Below are 21,710 nucleotides of genomic sequence, written 5' to 3'. Positions count from 1 at the left end.
TTCTATGAGGATCACAGCCATCACTTAAATAAACAATGACTAAAGCAATTTCCCGCCAAAACTCACAAACAACATCCAAAATTTAAAAAAAGAACGTATCTGGTAATACATTTGTATGATTTTGAATCTGAAGCATGTCATAATATTTGTACAGTGAAATTGAAAATATAAGTCCACTTAAGTTTTTTAACTGTATCGACTTGACTGATTTGAAAGTTATAATGAAACGACAGACATATTTTCGTGTGCGAGGTATAAAAACAAAAATACTGTTAAGAACACATTATACTATAACGTTTAAAGATATGTGACTATCTTTATAGTACATATTCAAGAATATTAAATTCCTTACAGTATGTATGTATGTATGTATGTATGTATATATTAAACACTAGGTCTGAGTATTATTTTAAGACCTTATTTGGACCATGATATCATATTATTTTATTCAAATTAAAAGACAATCCGTATGAGGACAAAAAAAAACGAAACAAGACTTATTAATATTATTTTAACTCGAATATTTGATATAAGTTGATATTGTTTATGTGAAATATTAAAAAAAAAAATCATTACCACCTACTATGCGAGGTTGCTTCATATTATAAATAATATAAGAGCGTAGATGCTGCTGTCAAGTTACATTTATTTAAACAAAAGATTAACAAAACTGCACAAAAATCTTAAATGTCTATCGTTTTACATTTAATTCTTTATATTTGTTTAATATTATAACTCTACAAGCGTTTCCAGTCAACAGGATCCCGGCTGAGGATGGCGAGTTACACTTTAGGTATAAGCGATGTGCAGTCTTTTCATAAGAAAATTAAAAAAATAAATCAAACAACAGCAAACACTTTTTTAGAAATAAGATATTTCGTGAAATCACCAGTCACTCTCGTAGTACGGGTCGAATCGTTCCACGTCCACACCGTAACACGGATAGTATGGACGTACAAGCAAGAAATAAGTGAAAAGTAAGCCCAATTAAGCTCAGCGCTAATGGTTACGAATTAGTTTTATTTTTTTTTTTACAGATTTGTGGTACAAGAATTATCAAAATTTTTCTTATATTTGTGTTTTTTTTTTTATTATTTTACCCAAGTACACATATTTTACAACACAATTATTGTTTATGTTTAACCTAAACAATCGATACTCATAACAATAAATCTCCGATAAAAGTAATATATAATATATAATCAGATATTCGAATGTGTTCTAGCACAAATGAAAAACTAATAAAAGTGAAAATGACTCGTGTATTTGTTATGCATTCAGCGAGACCGAGAAATATAAGGACGTGAGAGGGGACAGCAGCAGCGGAACGGCTCGGCGGACGGCACTACGGCTCGGCTCGGCTCGGCTACACTCGGCCTGGCTCGGCTACACTCGGCCTTGCTCGGCTCGGCTCGGCCGGACTCGGTTACACTCGGCCTCGTTCGGTGCGAGCCGACTGGGTGCACGCGAGCGACCGCTCTCACGTACACTAGGGGGCCGCCGCGCCTACGTTTACACATACTTAAACAATCCATTTCATGTGAGTCAATTTTTTATTTTCATACTGTGTACTATAATAGTAATTTATATATAAGATCATATAATTTTTGCACGTTAATACATTTTACACAACAGACACCTCCAGTGTACATACACTCGTACGCGTTACACGTATCGTACATACTATATAAAGAGGCGCGGACCGCTCTACTAGTGATGATAGAAAAATTAATGGCTATAGCAATATCATACAAATTAATGACTATTCCCTTACAAATTATTATATAATATAGCATTATTCTATAGCATTGTTCTACTCCAATGTAATCCAGTGACCTCTTTAGTATTTACCGAGCCGTATGCGTGATACATGTTTGTTTCCAGTGTCCTCAGATCGATGTCCGATCGATTATCGTGTCCCACTCCCGCAGCTATGTATAAAAATCACACTGCTATAAATTTATAATAAATAAATGCCTATTTACACTATGTATCTATACAAAATGATAGTACGACAAAATTACATTTTTGTATCCAGCAACTAGTAAAACAAATTTTCATAGAACATACTACGCGCGGGTCCCGGCAGACGACCGCGCCGCTCGCGAGAGTGGGCCGCGCGTGTGGGGCGAGCGTCCGGCCGCGCACGGCTGGCCCTCCGCGCCGGGACCCGCATACTAAACATATTACATATTCGAATTTTCCTATTAGTTTTTTTGTACAATCATTTTTCAGCCGTAAGCTGGGTGCCCGATCAATACAATCATCGGTGATCCGAAATGCAATACAATCGATCATGCATCAATAATACATACAACTTTTAACTTATTAAACAATTTAACAATATTAAAAATCCTAAAGTAATCTAGTATCCTACGTAAACGAATATAAAATACTATTACAATAAATGTTAGTGCATTCGGGGCGCGCTCGGGGCGCTCGGGGCGGCTGGTGTGGCGGGGGCGAGGGCGCCGAACGTACCGTTCATTAAGAGGTATAAAAAATTAATAACGTCATTAACAAAAATGTAATCGAATACAAAATATGAATACATAAGTGAAAATAAAATGGTATGCATTATCTAGCGGGTGGAGGGCGGTCGCTCAGGGTCATCACTTGGCCGCCTGCTGCCTTTTCTGGCTTATTTCGATCTCCCCGAGCCGCTTCCACAGCTCGTCGCGTTCCTTCTCGCGTTTCTTCTCTCTGGAATCACATATGATAACATTATTACGTCGCTCTGCCTCACCGAGCGCCACATCACAGCCCAAGCGAGCGACTAACTTTTGCCTTTCCGCCTTGTAGCTGGCGGTGAGTTCGTCGAACAGCTTAGAATTCATCTCCATGAACGTCTTCAGCACGTTGTAGACGAGCGTGACTATGGTCTGATTCCAATGCTCCTTGCTCATTCTATAAAGAGCTGGGAACATTATCGGCATTATGACTTGATTGTTCTCCTCGACCAGTGACAGTATGTATTCGTTGTTCCACATGTATAGCGCCCGCTCCGCGACCTGGAATCACATGCATTTGTATATAGAACTTTATATATTGATAGGTACATTATTTATATATATATACTGACCTGGAAGTGTGGACTGGACACACATTTAGCAATTTGTCTAAATAACAGATCTTGTATTTTAGCAAATTGTGCCGGTTCAATAACATCCAATATCTCCTCGATCTCGCCGAGGAACATCACCTGCAAAATAATGAGTTATGGTTTAGTGACGGAGAGTTACCGACCTGCAAGAGCTAATCATAAAAAACTCAACACTTAGAACATTTTCATGGCATATAAGGAAGAAATTTCTACCAATTTCGGCTACAAAACCTAATTTTCAGTACTAATAATATATTTTTGGCCTATATTTTCTCGGTGTATTGGGACCTTGAATAATTTATCGCTGTCTAATCAAATGTGGCGGTAATGGCTCTTCAGGCTTGAAATTTAAAAATAGAACATATTTTCAATGGTGCGATTCATCTCAGATATCATTACAATAGTATGACAGTTTAATATACAGTTAATAAAGTAATCTTTTATTACTTTCGAAATGCCCAATACTGTGCCGACTGAAGTGTATTTGCGGGGACTTTTATTATTCTATATAATACGTAGAATTCCTGTTGACTTGTGGTCATACTTGCAGACTGGTTTCGAAACTTCAATAAGGACTCGATGTCAGAGAAAGTTATGGAAACTTGATGACAAAGAAAGTTATGGCTGCCCAAAAAAAATTAGTATAGAGACTTGGAGATATCACTCCACGAGGATCGATATCAGAAGCTAGCAGCACTTGGACGAACATATTGACGAGTCAACAGTCTCAAAACTATTAAATATATTAGAAATGATCTAGAAGTACGGACATTGGACGCTATGCAAAGACTTCTCACGGTATTGGAACTAACTCATGAGCGGCTGAAGAGAGAGGAATTTTGCACCGTGTCATAGCTGGAAATGAAATGGGTGCGCTATGGTGACCCAAAGAGGACCCGCCTGCACACCCATCAACATCCGCGGAACCAAACATCCATGGTATGGAGCTTCCTCTCTGTATTAGTTGGGAGCAGTTGAGTGTGACGTCACCAAATAGTTTTTATTTTATAAAAAAAAATCAACGTGAACTTATCCAAGGTCCCACTGTACAAAACAAAGTTTCGAAAAAATATCAGTATCAGTATCGTATTTTTAATACTTTAAAGAGCAGTACATTTTAAGTAAAGATACCCATCGGATTTAATGCTTACAAGTTTGTAGAGCAAACCAACGAACTTGATGTAAGCCATAAACACACACACACACACACACACACAATATATAGATATATGTACCCACCTCTTTCTGCGAGCAAGTCTTCGGCCAGAACTTGAGCAGACCTCGTACAACCGGCTCCGTGAGAGTGGCGTCCTTCTCCAGGAACTGCACCACGCAGTACGCGAGCTGGGCGTGGTACAGGGTGAGGCACTTCACCTTGTGCAACGGCAACAGCACCTTCACGAGGAACTGCTTGTGTTCGCTCTTCAACGGCAGCGCGAAACCGTTTATTATGCTGCAAGAAAAATATATATATTTTTTAAAACACATGACTGATTGCAAGGCAGTATTTTATGGGATCTTAGATTTATTTGTTTGTTGTTCAGAAAAATATTTATATGACATTAAGTTTACGCTGCAAAATATAATATATTGTCCATGCTATGTTGTCGTCAAAAACAAGGTCGTTTGATTGGAATTTATTCTCATTAAAAATAGTGGCGTTTTACAGAAGTCAGTGATTTTTAACGAAGTGTTGGATTGATGTCTTTTATAAAAACAGATACGTCATTTTTAATGCGTACATTTTAAACTAATTAAATTGCAGTTTATATAATCATTGACTTAGGCATGTCCTAATTTACTAAACTTACTAGTTACTGTTACTGAACAAACAGTTTCGATACGTAATAGCAATAATAATCGTTTAAAAATAAAGTTTTCTTAATTAATTTATTCATTTATATATATATATATATGTATATATTAGTTATTGCAAATTTAATATACAACATATTTTAATAGTCAGTAAACACACGTTACGATTTAATATCAATGATTAGATAGGTCAAGTATTTTCAAACTTATTATTAAGTGCACTCAGACGGGGACTTACAAGGCATCGAAAGGTTCGTACGTAACACACTTGATAAAATTATTATATGATCACTTTATATGTTTGTTTATTTGTTACACAATAATGACGGAACAGTCTTCATGACATATACTTTCCATATATATATATATATATTCATATTGTAGGAATATGAGAGGGTAGGAGAGAATCAATGTAGGAATATGAGAGGGTAGGAGAGACTCAAACGACATATAAGCAGTTGTCAGAGGACATCAGGGCTCTTTTTCGTTCGTAACGCGCGTTGGTGTGATAGTTTAGTCGTTAGTAGATTTTAAAAGTGTGTTTAAATCTTTCGATTGTGTTATATTCGGATTTCATTTAACGATTTGTTTAAATCAAGATAGTTGAAAGTTATTCATTTAGAATTGTTTTTATTTTTGTGTAAATTTAATAAATTAGCGGTGGAATTGTATCGAATGTTATTTTTTAAAAAGTCAATTCTTACCTTGTTTCTAAGAATATATATAATACTATGTGATCGTTCAAAAATCCGTCTAAATCCGATTCTGTACGGCAGAGTAACATCAAATGTATTGCCCCTTGCGGGTTGTGCTATAATAAATTGCACAAACATACGAGTGCTAATGAACAAGTCACATATTCTGCTTGTGGTATCGAGGACTTCTTTCCTATCAGTTAAAGTTTTCGGTTAAACTGCATCAATTTGAGTCAACCGTATAAACTATGTTAGGAAGCGAAAACATCTTCACTTTATTATATTTTTGTAAAGAACATTATTTTCAAGGGATAATGAAAAACAAAGCTGATATGTCACAATGTACAACTATGTGGCGGTGACGTCATATTTAGAAAAAATCTCCGTACGGACATAGAAATAGTGCAAGAGCGAGAATGAGTAACATCACTTCAGTTACTGAGAAATTAACTCTCATATTATTGCTAGTTACTAATAACATACAATACCTTTTTGACGCTGTACTATTATTTTTGATAACGAATATTATTATTATTGCTATACGAAACATATCTACGCCTGTCTCTTTGTTACGTTCTAGGACTGGTACATTGAATCGATTTTGATGGAAATTTTAATATTCAGAGAGGTTATCACGCAAGATATGTATTTTTCGGGCCATCGTCTAAAACAATGAGAGCTTAAACTGGTATAATAAATATATGTGTGTGTTGAATGTCAGTGTGTGATGTGTTGTGCGTGTGTGTGAATATGTATGTGGGAATATATGTGTGTGTGTGTCTGTGTGTTTCTTTACCTTCCCAATATTTCTAGGAGTTCACCGACGCCGTTGAAGTGTTCCGTCTCGTAGACGAATCTAAGGAAGATGTTATTGATCTGCTTCCTGATAAAGGCACGCAGCCCCAGAAACTTGCCGTAGATGCGATGGAGAACGGTCTTCAGGAAGTCACGCTCGCGTGGATCCTCGGAGTCGAACAGCTCTAACAACTGGGGGCGAAAAAAAATAAAACACTTATATAAACTGAATTATGCTGTATTTACAACTATATAGACTGAATGTTAGGAATTAGTACGTTTAAAAATATATATCCCTAATGTAACACAAATAATCAATATATGAAAAATATATGAACATTGAATAAAATTTCAACGAAAGTTACTCTTACTATCAAATTTAACGTAAATTACTCTTACCATAAACTTTTGACGTAACGATGATATTAAGTTAAAAAAAAGATATAATTTTTAAAGAGCAAACCCACGGTAATGTTACTATGTAGATTATCGGATACGGACCCGAATATGTAAGACTTATTTAATATATCAATTATAATTTTCATATACACCGTATCGTTACAAGAATTTTCCTTCGGCAGACTCAATTCAATTGCCTTATCTATTAGTACAGTACATTTCGTACAAGATTCAATATCCGCCCGGTCTCGTAATATAATACCCTGCTAACTACTAGTAATTGACGCGTTGTACACTGTTTATATATATTATTTATTAAATGAAAATTTTAAAACTTCCATATTCCAACATTCCAAACATTCTAATGATGTAAAATATAAACTAATCCGAATATTTGTAACAAAAACAGCTCAAAAAAAAACCTTAATAACCGTTCACAGTATTTTTTAAATGTAAGAACCTGATTATATATGTGTGTATGTGTGTGTGTGTGTTTGTGTGTGTTGGATTTCTGCTGACAAAACTAACAAAAGCTACAGAAGACAAATAAATTTCCCAACACTTGAACTATTACGGCAACTTTATTCAATATACACTAGTAATTTTTTTCATTAACAATAATTTTCATGAAGATAACAAATCTTATTTAATATGATAGACAAAGCGGACGAAGACGCAGCTAGAAGCTAGTCAATAAAGTGTAATCAATCGCTCGTTGACACAGTGGTGTGTAATATGGCGCGTTAAACAAAACGATAATATTTTTTCCAATCATTTATTATTGCACGCAAAACTCATGTTCCGATAGAAACGTATATATAAAAAAAAACATCAATGCACTTGTGTTTTATGAATATACGCTGATTACATTAATGTAAGGTACACTAAAAAACCTTATATATATATAGATAGAGAGAGATAGACAGAGAGAGGGGGGAGAGAGAGCACATCATAAATATGAAAGCTTCTATGTTCGTTTATGTTTAATATTTTGTATGACATTATAAGATTTTAAGAATTATAATTAATTTATTATACATAATTACGACAAATTCAAACATAAGAATTTGTGAAAACAAAGATAAAGATATATTGCAAAAAAAAAAAGAAAGATAAGATAAGATAAATTAAAAATTACAAGTGCCGTCGACACCGTAACAGGCAAATATAAGACGCCCTGACGGTTTCTCCAATTTAAATTAACTTCCTACTGAGAAGGTGTGACTGGTGGGGGTTGATAATTTAAATTGGTTCTTATAATATTATATATTAAGTGTCAAATTGATACTGGTGAAGATAAGGACTGTAACTTATATATATATATATATATAAAGCAAAATAATCAAAATCACTCACACACAAATCAGTTTGCTGTTGATTATAATATTTAATAATCTTACAACAATTTTTTACATATTGTAACTAAAAACGTATAGTTTACAGTTAGTCATTAATACACATACGTCACGGAAAATTATAAATTAGTTTTAAAATTTAAAATCGTGGTAGTGGATACAGAAGCTGGTAATTAACCATGAAAAATATTATTCTATGGAACGAATGGTAAGGAAATTGATGGCACAATAATATATCGTATAAGTGATATGATTGAATTAAATTATGTATATATAATCTTGTAACTTGCAAATGCAAGTATTTTGTATATTATTATTATTATTGAAGAGTATAAAAAAAAGATTAGATATAAGAGAAGAATTAGAGAAAAATTATTTAAGTACAAAACATTGTATAACTGTGAACATAGATTAGATAGGGTTTGAAATTAATCTAAGTAAATCGTAAAGTCAACGGAGACGTATATGTATAGGCGGTTTTTAACTATTAAGACAAGATATACGAAATAAAAATATAATATATATTTTTATCAAATTAATTATTTATAGTTGACAGATTTATTCCATAAATAGTATATTTATTTACCGATACAGAATGTCATTGCGTAAATGCACAAACCATACAGCCACATTAGGCACGACCGCGGCGAGTATTGACAGCATACAATTGCAAAACATTATTCATGCTCCACCTTCAAACACCTGACTACATCTATCACATAGTGAAAGCTAACGCTGCGCGCTATCCACATTAAAAATATCCTTAGAAGACTGCCGAGATTAAAAATAAATAAATGTCAGAAAACAAAAAGTATTTACTGTAAATATATATATATATTTAAAAATGGAATACAGACCACGCTACTGAGGAGACTATTTAAAAATGGAACATTTGGTCGTGGTATTACAACGCTATCAATATTGAGTAGCCTCTACGATTCTGTGTTCAGATTTTTATTTAAACTGCATTTAGATTGTACAGAATGTGTATTTATGAATTTTGTTAAGATATACTATCTCGGTAGATATATTATGTAAAAGTTTTATAAAGAATAATATATATATATATATATATATATATATATATATATATATATTATTCGTTCATTTACAATACTTCAACATATATTTTTTTATGAAGCCTTAAAGTTCGATATTTTTGTTATGAAACGTAATGAACACTTTAATGGATATTATTACATTTAGCGCGTAATTCTTTTGATCTATCAATATAAACGTGAATGAAAACAAGCTTTTAAAATGGCTTATGTAGATAAATTTACATTACAATAAAAGAGTACTCCTTTTGTATTGAGAGTTTAAAAAAAGATTAAATATTTATTGACGTTAGTGAAAAAAAAAAAATCATTGGGCAACATTAATTATTCACTTGTCAAACAATTCCGTATAAGACTATTAAAATGGCGGATATTATGTTTGACAGCACATTTCAGGCCATAACTTTTAAAACGAAGAATAATTGTATAGAATTGAATAAAATAATACAAAAAAACTACATGTACAAGGTTTTATTTGTATTTTGGGTTCGTAATTTAAGTATTGTCTTACTTTCTAACATCGTTACTTCGTTAGCTCAACTAGCGATGTTTAAAGATTGATATTTTCTAACGGAAATCGTAAAAACAATGAAGACGGAAAATAAATCTGACGGAAGAATAATACGAAAGAATGTTAATATTATTAATAATATTCTTATTGTATTTGTAAAAAATTTAATAATATATTATTTTACGGTAAGAATTTTAAAATACTCTGTACATGCAGCATTTAAAATATTCTTTATGAGATGTAAATATAAAAATTAAATGTGTTATTATTTTATACCTTATTTATTCCATTTACATAATATATTTCAGTAATCAACAAAAATTTTCAACCTCAATACACATGACTTTCCTGGAGTTTAGGCCTTTGAGATCTTGGACTCGGTAAAATTAATTCAGAATAATTATAGAAAATTATTGAATATTATTAGGGTAACTATCAGAGGAAAACGATTTCCACCGTTTCCTTGTTAACCCCCAAATAAAAATTCAAATGAAAACTTTTTAATAGAAGAATGATAGACAGTCTATGTTCTTTATTAAGATGTTTAATCAGCTGAAGAACTACTAAGTTTATATGGGAAATTAAAAATCTTATTATTGAAGCAGAATATATAATGTTCGATTGATAACATCATAATTCCTGAAGCCTGAACTTTAATGAAAGTTTGTGGAATTAATATACTGAATTAAATTTTAAATTTTATAAATAGTTATTTTTATTGACTTGAGTTATTTAAATTATAGTAAAATATGTCATTAAAGCTCTACCCTTCTCAAACTGACAAGTTAGATTATATTTAAAAATATATATATTCTTTAATATAAAAATAAATACGTGGGTGTTTTTTTTTTTCTAATTTTCGGTAAAAAATTTATTAATTTGTTAGAATTATTAAATTGTTAGAAATAATATATATTGCTCATTATATTAAAATCTTGGTGCTCATTTAGGTTTAGGGTACACATTGCATAAACAAAAATTAAAAAAAAAATGATTATTTGATCTGTCATTAAATAGAAGCGAATTTTTTTTTATTTTGTTAAATATATAAGTCAATAAAAAATGTATTCTGTTTCACTACATAATATCTCAAAAAAAATTAAAAATCAATTTGTCAATTTGTATAATATATTGCTTTTGGCAGCCAGCTACTGACACAGACTATATTTTTATCTTATAAATATTTAGTTCACTTAAAATTTTGCAAATAAAAAATTATTTATTTTCAATATAGTTGTATTAGTACTAATGATATTAAAATATACATTAATATATATTACCTGCAAAACAAATTTCTGATCGATGACCTTCTTGCCGATGGTCGGCTGGAAGTCAGCTGACTCCAGCGCACGGAGGAAGAACTCATATACCAGCTGGAGGTGTGGCCAGGACGCCTCCAGGGTGGGGTCGTCCTCCTCTGGGTCATAGTCAGGGTTGTCACTTGGAGGCAATGTACGAAACAGGTTCGCTGATATCTAACAAGCAATAGAAGAGTATTTTAATTATAATTATATTCACACACACACAGACACAAACAATAATTTTGTTAATTTAATTTAAATTTATTTAGCAAATTTTATTTTTTAATATGAGGTGATGTAATATTGGAAGCTAAAATAATTTTCAATATTTATCATCTGATATATGGATCGTAACTATTATTTACTAATGGGATAATTTATTTGTGTATATGTTTATTTAACACCGGCCGTTCTCTTGTTATCTATACCTTATTACATACAGATAAGATCTACTTTACATTAGAAAACACTTCTAGAATCATTTTACAATTAAATGACAAACAAGTTACTTTCATAAACATACAGACACATTATATATATATATATATATTAAGTAATAGACATAATTTGTCTGTCTACAGATCAAATTCTTATGATAGGAAGCTTATGAGTTTGTATTTTTCAATACATATACTAACATTTGTTAGGCCTTGTGTTTCGTAGATGGCTTAAAATAGTTAGAAATTATATGTTATTAATTTAATTTCTTGCTTTTTTTTAAACAGCATTATAGTGTATCAGATCTATTTTCACCCTCTCACAGTTATATTAATAGTAGCTTTTAATTTATATAAACATATATATTTATATATCAATGATACATCTCTCCTGTAATTGTTTATGAGAGAGATTAAGATTTAATTACACTCTCATGACTTTGATATTCAATAATAAATTTTAGACAGTTCACACAACAGACCAACATATGATGGCTGGAGTACCTCATTTGATAGTTCCAACCAGTCAATTGTGATTTTTAATATGGGAATTTAAATGAGATAGAGGATCTTTATAATATGTGATAGGATACCATTTTTATCATCTCCGGATAGACAGGTTCAGTGAGCACACCACGGCCACTATGGATGTACTCTACAAGCTCATTGAGTGTTGCACGCTTAATTTCTTTCCCCTTCAAATCGGCCACTGGGTCCATAAAATCAAAAGCGACACAGCACTGGCGCAGTTTACGAATAAAAAGCTCCTCTTGTTCACTGACGGGTACATCTGGAAGTTTTATTCACATTATCAAAACCATAAACTATGCCACAAACAATGTTACCAATATAAAAATATTCTGACTCAAATTATATTGACCCAAGCAGACATTGTGCTGATGCCAAATATTTACTTTACTAGACACATAGAACCGAGCTACATATCAATTCTATAACACACTGAGACTACTTCATATCAACTTTAACAAAATTCATGTATATTAAACTAAAGTGATATATTTCAAAGATTTCCCATTGTAAAAATTATATGATTTATATAAATCACTATATATAAAAACTTTTTTTTTTATTTCATTATAAGTTAAACATCTGCCTGTTTCTCCTTAATAAATATATTGATATTGACAACTCTTTGAAATTAAAATTCTTTACAAACAGAAGGTTAAACCTATCAATGTAGAAACATTGATAGGTTTAAGATAAGTAATGTTTGGTGAAGATTACTCTTCTATGATACAACATCTAAAATTAGATAAATTTGTACCAAACAGTCTCAAACTTAAACATGTTTAAAATAAATTAGAACATACATAAAAATATTAAACAAGATATAAATAAGAGTTAATTTAAAAAAATACCACAAAATTGTAATTACATACAAATATCACTGTTTTTTGGTTGTCAATATACTTTTTATAATAAATATTTGTTATCCCTTAATTTTATATATTCATTCACTAATAACATATAAGAAATTCAACATTGAGAGTATAGTGTCTGCTTAGGGATAGATTTGATTATAGGTTATAATGATAAAAATTTAATATATTAAAATCTGATAAGATTTTAAAATATGTGTAAACATATATAGTGTGTGTTATATTAATTGTTATGGTGTTATGAAATTAATTGGAGAATAAATAGTAATAGCTTAGTGTTGTTAAACCCACCTTTAAAAAAAGGCAATGTCTGTAACTCTACGTCCTGCGTATTACGGTAACGCGAGGACCCCTGCGACTTCTTCGTCTTTTTCTTCATCGACCGCTTAGCGAAAGGATCAATCCTATCCACAAACGTTCCCGAAGACATTTTTTTCTTATATAAAAGCGTCCGAAATGACAATAAGTCGAGAACGATCAATGCAAAACTTGTTTTGTTTCGGATAGATTCATGATCCAGCCCAATCCAGGAGTCAAATGCGCACTCGGTTTAAAGTCGCAGCAAAATATTAGAGCCTAAAGAAACAATCCTTCGTCACACATGATGGTAATGGAGTGGTCACACTCAGGCCATTCTTTAATACACTAAGATTCCTCAACAGTTACGTAATTTTAAAACGTCTTTATCACAAAGACGCCACAATAATAAAATATGAAAAGTCCATTCATAAAATTAAGATTTATTTTCTGAGGCGTGTCACTATTACCAGAAGGCAGAAGTCACATATACATACAAGCCTCGTGTAATATCAGCCGGTCAGTCGATGACAATATTAATTTCCACACAATAATCGTCGAAATATTTAAATAATTAGAAATATTAACACGAAAAACGTCAAAATTAAACAAATATAGTCCTCTTTAGTGTATTAGAAAACTAAAACGGCGATGACACAGAGCAAATTCTTAACACCAAAAATCTATCACCGTATTCTCGCCATCGCTCACCATCCGTTTCGATTCAGACAGTGAATCAAGACGCATTTTATTGTTGGGCGCTAGGTAAATACGATTGTTTGCACATTCACAAATAACACAAATATATTTCTGCAACTTTTTCCACTAGAATAAACGATCAATTTACAAAAGCTATCTAGCTAAAAGATAATCATCACTGGTTTTGATGCGAAAACGCCAGCAATCAAAAGTACCTATTTCTGAAAATAGATGGAGATATAAAAATGTTCAAAGAGACAACCGACGCACTTTTAAATAGAGATTTAAAGTTAAATAATAAATATTATTCGATATCAATACTTTAATTTATGACTTATTTTATAAGGAAATTTGTTTTCTCTATATAGGTGAATTATATTAAAAAAGACTTAATAGAATATCACTTACGTTATAAGCGGAAAGGCTATTTTTATTGTTATAGTTAAGATCGCGTTCAAGAATATAAAAAGTGAGCTATATCTATATATATATTTTGAATTTATGTTATTGTTACATATTATTTACCAAAATTAAGATATTTTTAAATGAGAAATTTTAATACATGTACGTGTAATTTTAATACGTAATTTTAATTATTGAAACTAAAATGAGATTTTTTTATAAGTTTAGTTAATGAGCGAAAAAGGTTTGTTACAAACTGTTCTATTGTATTGATAAATAAGTTATTTTTCACTAACTGAACTCATGCAATACTTTTTGTTATCTATGCTTAGTTTACAGAATTTCAAATAAATAATAAAAATATTTGTTATCTGTTCTATGTGGATACTTACGTTGAGAAAGTGGCTTTCTAAATTTTTTGGCGTCTTGATCGCTTTCGAAAAACTAAATAATCCAGTGTTTCATATAATATAATTCGTATAGTGGTCAAATTTGTTTCGTTAGGAAGTGTATGAGATTTATAATTTACCCGTTGGTCTCAGACTTATTAGAAAGCAACATGGAAGCTCTGACAGTTCCGCCATGAATGCAAAATAAATAGAAATTGTGGAGGTTCAGTATAATATTATTGATAAACACTTTGCAAACACTATATCTCTACATTGTATATATTCTTAGTCTTATAAAAAGATATTATTATGTGTATGAAACAAAATTTTTAAGAATTATTTCAAATCTTAACATACAGTAATACTCTCCCAACGCAGTGGAGGAAGTCCTCTAGGATATTATATTATCAATTATATCATAAATATCCTTTCACACTCTAACCGAACCTCATATCGCTTTAATTGTATCTTTTGTGTTGAGAACCATAAACCTATAATTGCAATTTTAAACTTTCCGGAAAATGTACCATGACGATTTATATAGTGTCTATTCTTTTAAATATTCTACTCTTTTTACAAGAATACTAAATCAGAGTAACTATTATAATTAATTCTTAATATATACAAAAGTTTCTCTAATATACTAGTAGTTATCATTTATTTATTATAAATGAAAAATATCATATATGTTCTTTTCAGTAGCTGGTAGTCAATAAAGCCAGGCCAGAAAATTCACGATGTTGAGAGGTGGGCGTGGTGGCCGTCACAGTCCGGAGCTGTATCCTCACACACTCAAGTGTTCAAACGCCAGTGACACAAGTTCTGCATACAGTGGCAGCGACACAATGACTTCAGTACACAGCTCTTTGGATATGGATATGGAGGTAGATCTGTCTGGCCTCCTCGAGTCTATAGTGGATTCTGAGGAGGAAGAAGATTTAGAGGAGAGTATGGACAGTTTGACTGTCCGTGATGCTGTAAGAGAATGCCTTGAGAAAGATCCAAGTGAAAGAACAGATGAGGATATAGAAATTCTTCTAGAATTTACTCAACACTTAAAAGCTTTTACTAACATGACTCTGACAGTAAGGAGGGCTCTGTGTGCTGTTATGGTTTTTGCTGTTGTTGAAAAAGCTGAAACAGTTGTTATGAATGATGGTGAGGAACATGACTCATGGTCTGTTCTTATCAATGGGCAAGTTGGTATTGAGCATCAAAATGGAGACATTGAGTACCTGAATGTAGGTGATAGTTTTGGTATGGCGGAAGCTACTTTGGAGAAACTATATCACCGAGGGATTATGACTACTAGATGTGATGATTGCCAATTTGTTTGTGTTACTCAAACAGATTATTACCGCATTTTACATCAAGGTGAAGAGAACATCAAAAGGCATGAAAATGAAAATGGTGTAATAGTTCTTGTAACTGAATATAGAGGGGCAGCAGGGGATTCTGGTCATCAACAAGGTCATGTAGTAATAAGAGGGACACCGGAACATTTGATGCTTCAACTTATTGAAGACAACTCACGTGATTCCACATATGTTGAAGATTTCTTATTAACTCACAGAACTTTTATAGAGAGCCCACTGGTTGTGGCAAAACAGTTGCTTGCCTGGTTTTCGGAACCATCAGTTCGTGATAAAGTCACAAGAGTTGTACTTCTTTGGGTGAATAATCATTTCACTGACTTTGAAACGGACCCCAACATGATGGAGTTCCTGGAGAACTTTGAAATGGCTTTAGAACAAGAAAAAATGGAATCACAGTTAAGATTGTTAAACATTGCCTGTTCTGCGAAAGCAAGGACCAGGAGTGTAACTTTGTCTCGACCAACAAGAGATGAGCCATTATATTTTTCTATATTGGGAGGATATGAAAGGGGATATGGAATCTTTGTTTTAAAAGTTGAAAAACATTCAAAAGCTGAAGATGTAGGTTTGAAACGTGGGGATCAGATATTGGAAGTGAATTGTCAATCATTTCAACATGTAAGTCACGCAAAAGCCATGGAAATAATTACGGGTTCCACACATTTGAGCATTACAGTTAAAAGTAATCTATTAGCATTTAAGCAGATGATGTTAATGCCAGAAAACTCTCCGAGACAAAGAGGGGGCGCAAATATGGTTCGCTGGCAAACGGACCCCAGAGCTAGATTGTCAACAGCAGAACTCCTGAGTGATGACCCCATCACATTGACACCAATGTTCCAATCTCCAACCAAAAAACCGCAACAAATGAATATCAAAAAGGAGCCCCAAAAAGGTTTTATGACATTGGGTCCTAAAAGGAGATTGCAAAAAGCTTTGATGAAAATGAACATACTTCCTAAAAATACTATCAATGATGGCATTCATAATGATGATAGTGTTCTCTCACATTCTGAGTCATTGCACAAACCTAATTCCAGTACATCATTCTACAACTCACACAGCAACCCAGATCTCATATCAATATGTTACGATGAATATCAATCATCAGACTATCCTGAACATGTACTAAAAGTCTATAGAGCCGATCAAACATGCAAATACTTGTTAGTACACAAAGAGACAACTGCTAGAGAAGTTGTCATGCTTACTCTACAAGAGTTTGGTATAACCGATCCTAGTTCAAATTTTTCCTTATGTGAAGTGTCTGTAGCCCAAGGAGGCATAATAAAACAACACCGCCTACCAGATCAGTTGCAAAATCTCGCTGAGCGTATTGGACTGAGTTCAAGGTACTATTTGAAGACAAATGGCGTAAGTGAAACATTAGTGCCAGACGAAATGGCACCAGAGCTTCTAAGGGAAAGTGTTGTACATTTCTTACAACTGAATGCTGTTGAAGTCGCTGTGCAATTAACCTTACAGGATTTCTGTATATTCCGACAGATTGAAAGCACCGAATATGTTGACGATTTGTTTGATTTAAAAAGTAGGTATGGAACACCCATGTTATCCCAGTTTGCTGGTTTGGTTAACAAAGAAATGTTCTGGGTCGTGACCGAGGTCGTCAATGAACAAAATATTGTGAGAAGATCCAAAATCATAAAACAGTTCATAAAAGTAGCTCGTCATTGCAAAGAGTGTAAGAATTTCAATTCTATGTTCGCTATCATTTCTGGCTTAGGACATGGAGCCGTATCTAGATTAAGAATGACTTGGGAAAAATTACCCACGAAATATAACAAGCTGTTCTCTGATCTTCAAATGCTGATGGATCCTTCCAGAAATATGTCAAAATATCGTCAGTTAGTAACGATAGAGCAAGGAAGATCGCCAGTGATACCATTCTATCCAGTTGTTAGAAAAGATTTAACATTCATTCATCTCGGTAATGATACGAAAGTGGAAGGGATGGTTAATTTTGAAAAGTTGCGCATGATTGCTAAAGAGGTACGAACCCTGACCAATATGTGCAGTTCGCCATATGATCTCCTCACACTGTTAGAACTAGGGAAACAGCCACCGTCTAATGCTATGGTTGCTTTGAATCAACTTACAACAGGAGTCCAACAAGGACAGGTGACAGTTAAAAGAAGGAAGAAATCTTCCAACGTTCCTAATCCGAAAAAGATGTTTGAAGAAGCACAGATGGTCCGGAGAGTTAAAGCATATCTAAATAGAATGCATGTAGAAACAGATGAAGAACGTCTTCATGCGTTGTCTCTAGAATGCGAAGGTTCCGGACCTGCTCCAACTATGCCGCGACGACGGCATCCTTCGCCTTCACTTTCCACGACCAGTAGCGCTTCATCAGCAAGCGAGAGTAAGAAGAGTTTCGCCGGAAATAAGTTTGGAGCGGCTTCCCCGCAGGCTGTACGAAAGCTACTGGCTTTATCTGAGCCTGCTAAGACCAGACCTCATCAACCCAGGCCCGCCCCTCCGGGCCCGTCGCCTTGCTCGCAACGTCGGGACGGTCATCCTGGGTCCGGGATATGTTGTTCCCGTGCAGCGCACGAGAGATCGCATTCGGATACGCCGACGCCATTGCCCGTGGACTTATCGGCGGAGAGTAGCAGTGTGACGTCATTAGTAAACTTGCCATTAAGGAAGACCGGTTCAGCTACATCTAGCGACAGTGGCCACGGTTCATGTACGACGGCTAACTGCGTTCGACCGCTGCCACCCATACCCAGGATGCCGTACACCCTCGCCGCACAGGTCGCCCGTCTGGAACGACTCAGCCGTGCGCACTCGCACGAGGGTGTCACCCGCTCGTACGATTACTATCACGATGCTCCAGACGACGAGGATGACGACCAGCAGGTGTCCGCTGTTTAAATACTCCATTCATATCTATTTATGTAAACCAGTTTTGTAATCTCACTTGACGAATAGAACGCACGAACATCTTTTCTTATATATTTAATATTAGTATTCATGTATGTAGTCCTTACAATTAAGTTTAAAGACTGTATAATTTTAACATTAATTTAAAACTTGTCATAGTGTGACATAGTGTAAAATTATTACGTCGTAAGCCATGCCTCTATAAATTATGTTATTAAAATTAATGTGACCCACCATGTTCCAGTTATATTATCTAGAGATGTTTAATGTGTAGCGATTACGATTTTTTTTTTTTAATATATAAATAATATTCACCTTTGGTATCTCTACATTCCGTTTTTTGTATATTTTTATAATTTCATTATTTATAATACGCAACTTAGACCAAATAATAATTAATGTACCTTTTAATGTTTATGACTCAAGATTGATTTTAAAATATATGTATGTGGTAGTTTCTTTGGTAGCTTTGAGGACCAACGATGAGTTTGAATGTTATTTCTCGTAGTAGCAGTTTGTAATTTGTTTATAATGTCATTTTAATTATTGCAATTGTAAATAATAATAAAACTATATAATTAAATTCTTCTTAAACATTTATTTAATGTAATATTTCTCTTGTTCAACAAAATATGTTGTTGTGAGTAACTTTTGGCATTTGTAGCCAATAAATATGTATTATAAAGAACAGGTTTCATTTAATAAACACTTGACCGGGATGAGCCAGCTACCTGAACTGAGCAAGGTACTCCAGTTCAAGTGGGTGCAAGTTAGGAGCTGGGATAACAAGACTATGTAGAGGGGGTCCTAGGTCACATTTTTGCATATATTCTAAGCTACCAGCGACTATCTTTTGATCGAGTGCACCAACTCTGGATAAGCCGACCACAAGCGTGTCTGGTGTTAGATCTGGAAAAAGTAGCAAAGTTAATGTAAATATTACAATTATATACTTACAAAACATCTTTTTAAAAACTTGTTTGATAATATCTGACAAATTATATTCCATTTGTCATATGAAAAAAAATCCTCAATAATAATCTCAGAACCCAATAGAAAAAAAAGTGATAAATTATATCTCACACATTGAAATGGTGTCTTTCGTATACTGAACATAAATTTATTTCGAATTTTAAAATATAAGTATTGTTCTCTGTAAACAATAGACATAAAAGTAATTGTCGCATATTGAAACCAGTACAACCATCTTGGATTACTCGTAAGATTTAATAAAAAATTAATGTACCTATTTTTATCCTATATTTATGATATTTTGATTTTCTAGGTATGCAATGAAATACTTTGAAGTATTTTTGTCCTTTTTAAGGTTCAAATAAATAAAAGTTAACTTATTTCCTGAGATACCTTGTTTATCATTATTCTTGTTTGCTATTATCTCTACTAATTGTCTTGCTGCATCTTTGACTGACATAAATTTTGGATCCATGTATTGTCTAACCTTTTTTGTCAATGATTCTTCCGTGGGTTCCTTAACTTTTATATCTGAAATGAGCAAACCAGATGAAACAAGCTTTTGTAAAAAGTGTATAAATCGATGTTATATTCAATGACCAATCATACCTAACAAACAAAGAGTGTGTAAATTTCTTGAGTAATTTCCTATAATCTTTTCAAAGAAACTATCTGGCTTCCATGTGTCTGACCAAAATGGTATTGATACAGTTTCTCCGAAATTATAAAGCTGTAACCCACAACAACTAACTGCATTCATTATGGAAGCATTGTGCACAATCTGAAACACAATATATGTATATGATAATTTGTTTATAAAATTAAGTATTGTTAATGGCACATTTCAATAGCCCTTTAGTCTAATTGGCCTTGTTACTACCAAGAACAACCATAATGAAATATGGTATAATAAGGTTCACTTAAATAACAAGCATTTTGTATAAATAGGATAGGAGGCTTGACAGTGTTATATTCGAAAGACATTATTTTTTAGTACTAGATAATATAAATATACTTTTGTGATATTTTATCCTTGGTAAAGTTAAACACTTCAACTGGGCAATTTTACATTGTTTCATGGATAATGGAAATTGGAAGGGCTACTATATAATAACAATATTCTTGTAATAATAACAAAAAAATTACAGCAAATAATTAAATTATTAAACAACTATTATACCATTTTACCATTGTCTCAACACCAAAATCCTTTGCCCGGAGCAACATATCCGTGTGAGTTGTGGCTCCTAAAGGATCACCCACTACTAAAAGAGCTATGTCTTGAACTTTTGCTTCTTTTAATATTTCATCTATGTTACTTTCACATAAATCTCTATCTGCTATAATTAGGGGCCTTTGATAAAATTCTTCCTGAAATATTTGTTTATACATAGATACTTTTACATAGAAAACTTTTCAAATATATGAGAAAAGGCAAGGACTTACCAGAACTTCTTTCCCAACGGTTAAAATAGAAGTGTAAGCTTCCAAAAAAACTTTATCACACTTTCTGATAATTTCTAAGCCTTTAACTGTAACATCCTTCGCATCTCCTAATCCTAAACCAATTAAGTAAAACATATTTCTTTAATATTAAAACCCTTACTTATTATCAACTTTGAGGTAGTATTTATAATTTAGTCCACATGGTCATAGGCATAGAATTAGAATAAATATTCTGAAATTATATTGCCTGTTACGAAGCCGGGATATAACATGGTTAAAATAAAATGTAAGTCCATAAATTATTTAAATTCTCTAAATGAATCAAAAATAAGTAGTTTGAGTCACTTTAATAA

The 21,710-nt window shown here is 32.9% G+C and overlaps 3 protein-coding genes across 4 annotated transcripts; 1 reads left to right on the top strand and 2 right to left on the bottom strand.

The window, feature by feature from the left end:
* Positions 1 to 626: 626 nt before the first annotated feature.
* On the bottom strand, positions 627 to 14,098 carry LOC116772854 (serine/threonine-protein phosphatase 2A 56 kDa regulatory subunit epsilon isoform). Its single transcript, XM_032665139.2, has 8 exons — positions 13,161 to 14,098; positions 12,063 to 12,259; positions 11,012 to 11,206; positions 6,410 to 6,600; positions 4,343 to 4,556; positions 3,083 to 3,202; positions 2,782 to 3,011; positions 627 to 2,703 (listed from the first exon to the last, which is right to left on the bottom strand). Exons 1-8 carry the CDS (start codon positions 13,297 to 13,299, stop codon positions 2,613 to 2,615), a joined length of 1,377 nt encoding a protein of 458 aa, XP_032521030.1. The 5' UTR covers positions 13,300 to 14,098; the 3' UTR covers positions 627 to 2,612.
* A 540-nt stretch (positions 14,099 to 14,638) lies between these two features.
* On the top strand, positions 14,639 to 19,533 carry LOC116772851 (rap guanine nucleotide exchange factor 2). Of its 2 annotated transcripts, none has more exons than XM_032665136.2 (2): positions 14,639 to 14,879; positions 15,359 to 19,533. In XM_032665136.2, the coding sequence occupies exon 2, from the start codon at positions 15,394 to 15,396 to the stop codon at positions 18,928 to 18,930; it is 3,537 nt and encodes a 1,178-aa protein (XP_032521027.1). In that variant the 5' UTR covers positions 14,639 to 14,879; positions 15,359 to 15,393; the 3' UTR covers positions 18,931 to 19,533. The 2 variants fall into 2 exon arrangements, with proteins under 2 accessions (XP_032521027.1, XP_032521028.1); XM_032665137.2 differs by having other exon boundaries at positions 15,356 to 19,533.
* On the bottom strand, positions 19,518 to 21,601 carry LOC116772852 (diphthine methyl ester synthase). The gene is made up of 5 exons (XM_032665138.2): positions 21,358 to 21,601; positions 21,100 to 21,282; positions 20,521 to 20,692; positions 20,305 to 20,442; positions 19,518 to 19,848 (listed from the first exon to the last, which is right to left on the bottom strand). The coding sequence occupies exons 1-5, from the start codon at positions 21,490 to 21,492 to the stop codon at positions 19,667 to 19,669; spliced, it is 810 nt and encodes a 269-aa protein (XP_032521029.1). The 5' UTR covers positions 21,493 to 21,601; the 3' UTR covers positions 19,518 to 19,666.
* Positions 21,602 to 21,710: the final 109 nt, after the last annotated feature.

The sequence above is a fragment of the Danaus plexippus genome, assembly GCF_018135715.1.
Source record: "Danaus plexippus chromosome 18 unlocalized genomic scaffold, MEX_DaPlex mxdp_20, whole genome shotgun sequence".
Taxonomy (NCBI): domain Eukaryota; kingdom Metazoa; phylum Arthropoda; class Insecta; order Lepidoptera; family Nymphalidae; genus Danaus; species Danaus plexippus.
The sequence above is the reverse complement of the archived record's forward strand: the minus strand, read 5'-3'. Positions and strand labels throughout refer to the sequence as shown.

Coding starts and splice junctions, on each gene's coding strand:
- LOC116772854 (XM_032665139.2), bottom strand. CDS start 13,299: ATGTCTTCGGGAACGTTTGTGGATAGGATTGATCCTTTCGCTAAGCGG. Junction 12,260..13,160: donor GACATTGCCTTTTTTTAAAG/GTGGGTTTAACA, acceptor TAAAACTTCCAG/ATGTACCCGTCAGTGAACAA. Junction 3,012..3,082: donor TGTCCAGTCCACACTTCCAG/GTCAGTATATAT, acceptor ATGTGATTCCAG/GTCGCGGAGCGGGCGCTATA.
- LOC116772851 (XM_032665136.2), top strand. CDS start 15,394: ATGTTGAGAGGTGGGCGTGGTGGCCGTCACAGTCCGGAGCTGTATCCT.
- LOC116772852 (XM_032665138.2), bottom strand. CDS start 21,492: ATGTTTTACTTAATTGGTTTAGGATTAGGAGATGCGAAGGATGTTACA. Junction 20,693..21,099: donor ATTTTGGTGTTGAGACAATG/GTAAAATGGTAT, acceptor ATTGTGTTTCAG/ATTGTGCACAATGCTTCCAT. Junction 20,443..20,520: donor ACACACTCTTTGTTTGTTAG/GTATGATTGGTC, acceptor TGCTCATTTCAG/ATATAAAAGTTAAGGAACCC.